The following is a 7,627-nucleotide window of genomic DNA, read 5'->3' on the forward strand; positions in this document are numbered from 1 at the left end:
TTGATTCTACAAGTCCTAGCCTAATCATGATAAAAGACTAGCTTTAGTGCCATTCAAGTCAATTAGCAACTTCTAACTATCAATCAACAAAGGAGTTTGATAACTCAAGAGTCACCAATTACTCTACCTAGGCCAAGAGGAACAAAATCTACTCTAACATCATTCCAAGCATTTTATCAAACACTTGGAAGGCATAAAAGCAAAGCAAGATAGGATTGCAAGAAAAGTAAATCTACACTACTCAATTGCAAGGAAATTAACAACAACAATTCAATTAAGCAATAAAGGAACATGAATCATAAATTGCATTAAAAGAAAAATAGAGGAACAAAAGTGCATTAACATAAAAGTAGAGAATTACAAGAATTAAATGCTAAACTAGAGAGAGGAAAGGTAGAGGAATAAGAATTGATAAAGGAAAAGTAAATCAAAGCATGAAATTAACCTAGATCTAAGAAATCCTAATCTAACTCTAACCTTTAGAAACTAACTTTCCCTCCAAAACTAAACTAAAACTAATTAACTAACTAATTGGTTCATCCCTCTTTAATCCTTGGTTTAAATAGCACCAGAAATGAGTTGGATTGGGCCAAAAATGCTTCAGAAATCGCTGGCCACGAGTTGCCTTTAGTGAGTCACATGTAGCTTCCCACGTGTACGCGTACATCACGCGTACACATATCTAGATGCCAAGCAACTATGGCAAATTTTATATCATTTTGAAGCCCCGGATGTTAGCTTTCCAACGCTACTAGAACTGCCTCATTTGGACCTCTGTAGCTCAAGTTATGGTCGATTAAGTGCGAAGAGGTCAGGATCGACAGCTTTGCGATTCCTTCATTTCTTCATGAGTTCTCCATTTCTACATGATTTTTTCTTCATTCCCTCAATCCAATCTTTGCATCCTAAATCTGAAATCACTTAACAAATATATCAAGGCATCTAATGCAATCAAGGTGAATTAAATCTAGCTTTTTTAAGACCTAAAAAGCATGTTTTCACTCTTAAGCACAATTAAAGGAGAATTTACAAAACCATGCTATTTTAGTGAATAAATGGGGGAAAATTGACAAAACGTTCTAAATTCAATACAAGATAAACCCTAAAAATGGGGTTTCTCACCACTCATCCACTCGTTGCAACTCACATCCTTGCCGCTGCAAGAAATGTCGTTGTTGTTGCCTTCAGCAAGTTTTCGATCCAATTCTCCATCTGGCCTCAATCTGAAGGTTTGTCGCTGCCGCTTATTTCACTGCCATTGTTCATCTCCTCGTCGTCACTCATCCCCTCACCATATCAAGCAACATCGTGTCGCTACCTTCAATGAGGTTCTGGCTTCGATCTGAAGGTTAGTCACCGTCACTCATTCCGTTGCCGCCTTTATTTTTCACCTCGCCGCCGCAAGCAATGCTGCTGTTACTGCCTTTAGCGAGCCTCTGTGATTTTGTTTCACCTTCATCTTCTTTTGATTTTTCCTTCCTCTTCATAATTTTAGATCTAGTTCATGATCTAGTAGGAAGAAACAGAGAATGCTTATTTTTTCTCTTTTATTTTTAGTTTGATTGATCTTCTGCATTGTTGTTGTTGTTGTTGTTGATGAGGGTGCCAGAGGTGGTGGAATTTTACTACACGTTGATGAGGAGAGAACCATAGCAACTATCTCGATGCAAATATAGCTGAAACGGAATCCTAGAGGCCGTGCTGGCTCTAGCAAATGCATGTGACATGATCGATGAGATTGAGAACCACTCTTTTCACTTGCTCGCGGTAAGTGCTCACTGATTTTTTTCATTTTTTGCTAAATTTACAATTATGCCCCGCGAAGAAGGGGAACTAGATGTGATTGAAACCTGTGTGTTTTGGAATGTTCATGAGCCTTCCCCTGGCAATGTACCTCACCACTCTCTTCTTCTGAATTATTATCATGTTTTGTTTTTTCTTCTGTGTTTCTCTCTCTCATTTGATCTTTGTTTATTGTGTTTTCTTCATGCTACTCAACTCAGTAAAATTTTGAAGGGACTAATAGATTATTATAAAATCTCCATTCCAAGAGACTCAACTGGAAGGGTGAATAGTTTCTTATTACAAACATTTAGTAATAATGTACTTATTGCATTCTATGTGTTTGTTATTTTGCTTCTTAGAAATTGCTTCTGTTAGTTCTGTATTTGGTTGTAGCTCCTGGTTTTAAGGCTTGGAGTTTGTTCCTTGTTGCATCTAAGTTTCAATGATTTCAAGATTTAACTTGAATTCTACTTGTTTAAAACTGGATAAGTTATTGGTTGCTTGAATTACATAGTAGCAGCATTGGGGTTATTTATGAAGACAATGTAAAATTGAAGATGTGATAGGTAAAGAAAATTGGGGTTATCTTTGTACTTTGAAGACAATGTAAAATTGACAGAGGGCATTTTAAAATTACAGTCTAATTTATGAAGATGTGATAGGTAAAGCAAATTTTTTAACTAGTTTCTTGTTGCCTTTGGGGTTATTTCTGCAGACTGCTCATATTTGATAACATAGAGAATGGAAGCTTAAAAGAGCATCTCAATGGTAAATTTTGAAAGAAATTAGAAGAATTTTAGAGGATCCTCTTAATAATAATTGGAACTATTTTTATTTATTTATTTATTTCAATGTTTGAATGCTAGTAGATCCCTTGAATACTCCTTTAAATTGGAGGATGAGGTTGCAGATTGCTAATGAAGTTGTAGCAGCACTGGTAAGCTCTTCAAACAAAAGCTTGTCAAAGAACTAAATTTGCCTAATGTGTTTTGACTTGAAACTGCACTCTTCTTATCATATTTTTCTAATGCAAGTAATTTGAGGACTATGAAAAGTTAATGTCTCATTGAGTTTATGAATTGCTATTGGATGCGTGACATCCTTGCTAAGCTGTAACTGTTTAGCATTTTTCATTCTTGGCATTTATGATAAAATAAATATTAGAAACTATGGTACTATGGTACCTTGGTTTCATGGAAGCGAGTGTAAATTAGTTTATATATATATATATATATATATATATATATATATATATATATATATATATATATTCTCCTACCTTAAAACATGTTAGTATATAGGAAGATTAAAATTTTTACAGAGTTTCCAACAGTTGCATGTTTCATTCAAATTGTATATTATTATATTATAATTTTTTATTATATATAATAGAGATAAGAGAGAACTAATTAATAGATTTATATACCAAGAGAAGAAAGTATAGAAAATTAACTTTTAACTAGTTAATATTATATTTTATATACCAATTTATTTCTTCTGATTCATGTGTTCTAACTTTGTTTCTTTTGTTAAAGGTGGTTTATGCCAGTGAACATTCTCATTACATTTATAATAGGGTCAATTTTGGGATGGATCCTAGTCGTCATAATCACAAGGGCTCCCAAAAACCTAGAAGGTTTGATAATTAGTGTCTGTTCTGCAGGTATAGTAATTACTAACCCTCTAAATTCTCTTAATTTGTATAATAAGTATTAGCACTAATGAATCTGAGAAATCTTAAATTTTTCATTAATGTTTGAATATAAAACTTAGGAAACTTGCCTATAATCATTATCCCAGCTATATGCAAAGATAAAGGTAGCCCTTTTGGAGATCCTGATGTCTGCTACAAATATGGGATGTTATATGCTTCACTATCTATGGCTGTATGTAGCTTCTTTATCTCTTCTAATTATGATGTTAATTTGGGGTTAATTCTTGTTTTGTTCTATTTGTAATCTCTAGATTAGAGCAGTTTATATATGGAGTTATGTTAGTATATATGTTGCCAATGAAAAACAAAAGCTTAAATGTGTATCTACAAGATAGTTCTGTATGACTTAGCCTGTTTTTGAGTTCTTTCTTTTGACTGATATGAATAATATTATATAATTTATTTTTAATATACTTTAATAATTATTTTCTTCCATGCATTACAAAGCTAACTCTGTCAGGCATCACTTGCATGAATGAGGATGGGATGAATGCCATGGGAAGTCTCACTAGACTTCGAATTTTGAGATTATATGGGGGATATTCTTCAAATGATTCCTTTGAGATTAATTGTTCTGCAAGTAATGGATTCCCATAGCTGCAGGTGTTCGAGATGAAAAAGTTAAAAGTTCACAACTGGAAATTAGCCAACGGTGCAATGCCATACCTTCAGCACTTGCTGATCGATTTTTGTCGACAGTTGGATGATCTCCCAAATGAATTGTGGTCTTTGATTGCCCTGAGACAAGTGCATGTTTTGCTACCCTCTGAAGCATTGTCTCTCAGACTAAAAGATATTGAAATGAAGGATGGGTGTGAGCTCATAATCAGAGAGGGTAATTCCTATTTCTCTGGAATTTAGAACTAGAGATTGTTGTTTGAATCTCTTTTCTTTTACTCTCTTTTTTTTGGAGGGTGTGTGTTTGAATCTGTAATATATGTATTATAAATTCTTGGACCATTTCATCCACTGAAAATCATAGGTTTGATGTACTGCTTTCAACTTTGTGATTTTAATTTTGAAAACCAAGAGTTCAATTTTAATGTATTACTAGTATAAGTTTTTCTTTGGTGCACTATGCCTTCAAAGGCTGCCTGTTGATAGATGTGAGATGTCAACCTGTCTTTGAAACCCATAAATAATACCCAAATTTCTATTATATTATATAATTCTCAGTCTGTTAAATTGGCTTTCATTTCTTAACAATACCTCAATTTTCAGAATTTTATGGAGTTTGAAGTCAATCCCCAAATATTTGAATTAGCAAAATGATTAGCTTATGGAACTTATAGGAGTGCATTCGCTGTTGGCCGTCAATATGGGTTTCAATATTACTATAAGGACCAGCTGAGGCAGAATCAACTTGAACTTGAGGCTGCACGACGTAGCCTTCGGGAATTTCGAATTATGCAAGATATACATAACCAGGCAATTGTTGAAGGTTACCATGCTAGAAATGAAGGGGTTCATGATACTACTGAGCAGGCAAGTTTTTGTTTTTCTTCATATAATTTTGACTTATATTATTGTACTATTGTACTATAACAATATTATTATTCATATCTATAAATTAAAAATATCACTTATACTATTGTACTATTGATAATATAATGCAGGACTCTTTCATACTTGACTTGGGAAGATTTTTCACTGGCTATGAAATTGGAGTTATATAATCAAATAATCAACCCATTAATTAAGCCAGTTATGAGAACATTTTCAAAAAGGTTTTTTCTTTTCTCAAATCCTTATTAAGCAATTCAGGATATGCTTTTTTAATCTGCAACCTTTTTAAGTCTTTTTTTTTTCTATACAGTGGATACCTGAGCTGAGACATTATGCTCCAAATGTACCTATTGTGCTGGTTGGAACAAAACTGGGTAAGATCAAAATTCCATCGAAGTAGTATTAAAATCATAAAAGACAATCTTGTGCATATTCTTATTTCTCAATATTTATCATGTTAGTTATCACTTTCTCATTGTGCATTACTCTAATTCTGCTTCAATTAACTTTTGCCAATTTAACTCATATGCATACACAGATTTGAGGGAAGACAAGCAATTTTTCATTGATCATCTTGGAGCTACAAGAATAACTACTGCTCAGGCATGTCCCAAACAAAATATATATATATATATATATATATATATTAAATGCCTGCATTAAGAGCTTGAATTTTTCTATGTGGATAATAGAGTTGATAATGCTTATGGTGTGCACTCTGCAGGGTGAAGAATTGAAGAAGATGATTAGTGCAATCACCTAGATACAGTGCAGTTCTAAAACACAGCAGGTAAATGTTACAACTTAATTGGAATTTATAGTAGCTATTATTACGGTAGTATTTCTTATTCAAGAGGATATATGACATATGGTATTTTATCAAATCTTATCGCGAAAGAAAAAACCACGCAAGAGAAGGACTTGTTTTTTCTTCTAAGTAGTATTTCTTATTCAGTTGTTCTTATTGTATTTCTGAAATCATTAATATAACAGAATCAAAAACATTAAGCTTTAGTGTTTTTTATTCTTTTATATTATTGTTGTGAAGAACATTAGGCTTCTTTTTGAGGCTGGAAAATGAAATTTAGTATTGCATTGTTGAATTAATCATTTTCTTTTTTCTCCAATTTTCGTTCCTCTGTAATATTGCATATGTCCAATAATGCAACTAAGTGTACTATATAAGTGTACTATATAATGAGACTCAAATAGTAACTATGTCTTTTGCGAATCAGTTTGAGAATTTGATGAACTTCTGAGCCCATTATGAGGGTATAGGGCCTGAGATTTAGGAACAAACCAATGGAAATTTGGATGCATTTGTTGTAGCAGCAGGCATTATTTTTTTACATTTTATTGTATTTGGTTCTTACTTGAAATAACTATATGTTCTTTTTTGGGTGCAGGAATTGTACAATGAGCTGTTCTTCCATTGCTCTTTCACTTTGCTACTCGTGTTTTTGTTTCTGGGTAAATGAACTTCTCTCTCAATTTTGTTTCTTTCTTTACAATGTAAATTCAAGTTTCAATTTTTCAGCTGAGAAATGGAAATAGTATGAGAAAGTATGCTAATATTTTTTTGACATGTGTGGAATTATGTAGCATTGATTAGTTATGTTTTTCATTTTTCACTATAATGTAATATAATATGAATCTGTAGATATTATTTGTCCTTGTTAATTTGTGAAGATATTTCTAGATAAAATAATGTTTACAAATTTGTAATGCAAAATCAGACAATGAAAAATGCATAAGCCAAGGGTTTATATTCAGACAGATAAGACCCACTTTTGGTTAACATTCTAAGTTTCTTACAGACAGCAACATTCAATGACCCAGTAAAGTTAGGTCCTCGCCCAGAGAAGCCTATTGAGATATACAAATTCGAAGGGTAGTACTATGTATTAGGTGGAGCCATCAGAATTCAATAATTCATTATTTTTATGATGGAGATTTGATGTATCTTTAGCTACATGTTACGTTTAGAATTAAAAAATTATATTATGTTTGATAGTTTATTTATATAGGAGTTATTACTTTTGATTTTCAATACTAAAATATTATATATTATGTTTAATACTTTATTTATGAGTTACGTAATATTTTGTTTATGGGTTATGATTTCTTGTTATTGTAAAATTTTAAACAAAAAATTATTTGTTTAACATAGTAAAAATGACTGTTGAAATTATCTTTTTAAATGATAAAAAATGTCACTTTTATCCGGTAAAAATAGCATTTTTAAATGATAAAAAATGTCACTTTTAGGGTTAAAACCGCGGTTCAAAAATGACATTTTAACCAACCAAAAGCCACTCTGTAAGGGTAAAAACGACAGTTCAAAAATGCCATTTTAACTGACTGAAACGCCACTATTGGAGTTATTTTAACCGACAAAAATTCCACTTTGTGAGAGTAATAATGGCGGTTTAAACCGCCATTTTAACCCACCCTTAAACCGCCGTTTTAACCTGGAAATAACGGCGGTTTGAACCACCGTTTTAACCCAACAGAAAACTGCCGTTTTAACCCCAGGAAATTGTGGTGATTTTCAGAAAACTGCCGTAATAACCAAAATGGCGCTCTGAATTACAACACTTTTCGAAACCGCCGTACTTGATA

The 7,627-nt window shown here is 32.5% G+C and overlaps 1 protein-coding gene across 14 annotated transcripts; it reads left to right on the forward strand.

The window, feature by feature from the left end:
* Window positions 1-1,076: 1,076 nt before the first annotated feature.
* LOC112722232 (protein PIN-LIKES 4) lies at window positions 1,077-7,110 on the forward strand. Of its 14 annotated transcripts, none has more exons than XM_072206987.1 (13): window positions 1,077-1,767; window positions 2,501-2,553; window positions 2,655-2,722; window positions 3,321-3,448; window positions 3,559-3,671; window positions 4,097-4,334; window positions 4,792-4,984; window positions 5,116-5,226; window positions 5,316-5,379; window positions 5,544-5,608; window positions 5,730-5,795; window positions 6,412-6,475; window positions 6,823-6,955. In XM_072206987.1, the coding sequence occupies exons 4-7, from the start codon at window positions 3,328-3,330 to the stop codon at window positions 4,848-4,850; spliced, it is 531 nt and encodes a 176-aa protein (XP_072063088.1). In that variant the 5' UTR covers window positions 1,077-1,767; window positions 2,501-2,553; window positions 2,655-2,722; window positions 3,321-3,327; the 3' UTR covers window positions 4,851-4,984; window positions 5,116-5,226; window positions 5,316-5,379; window positions 5,544-5,608; window positions 5,730-5,795; window positions 6,412-6,475; window positions 6,823-6,955. The 14 variants fall into 14 exon arrangements, 10 of the variants coding, with proteins under 10 accessions (XP_072063088.1, XP_025628998.1, XP_025629001.1 ...); XM_072206991.1 differs by having other exon boundaries at window positions 1,134-1,767; window positions 3,586-3,671; window positions 4,103-4,334; window positions 4,721-4,984; window positions 6,823-7,110; XM_025773213.3 differs by lacking the exon at window positions 6,823-6,955 and having other exon boundaries at window positions 6,412-6,710.
* The last annotated feature ends 517 nt before the right edge of the window (window positions 7,111-7,627 follow it).

The sequence above is a fragment of the Arachis hypogaea genome, chromosome 11 (genome assembly GCF_003086295.3).
Source record: "Arachis hypogaea cultivar Tifrunner chromosome 11, arahy.Tifrunner.gnm2.J5K5, whole genome shotgun sequence".
Classification (NCBI taxonomy): Eukaryota; Viridiplantae; Streptophyta; class Magnoliopsida; order Fabales; family Fabaceae; genus Arachis; species Arachis hypogaea.

Coding starts and splice junctions, on each gene's coding strand:
- LOC112722232 (XM_072206987.1), top strand. CDS start 3,328: ATGCCAGTGAACATTCTCATTACATTTATAATAGGGTCAATTTTGGGA. Junction 3,449..3,558: donor AATTAGTGTCTGTTCTGCAG/GTATAGTAATTA, acceptor TATAAAACTTAG/GAAACTTGCCTATAATCATT. Junction 4,335..4,791: donor TGAGCTCATAATCAGAGAGG/GTAATTCCTATT, acceptor TGGAACTTATAG/GAGTGCATTCGCTGTTGGCC.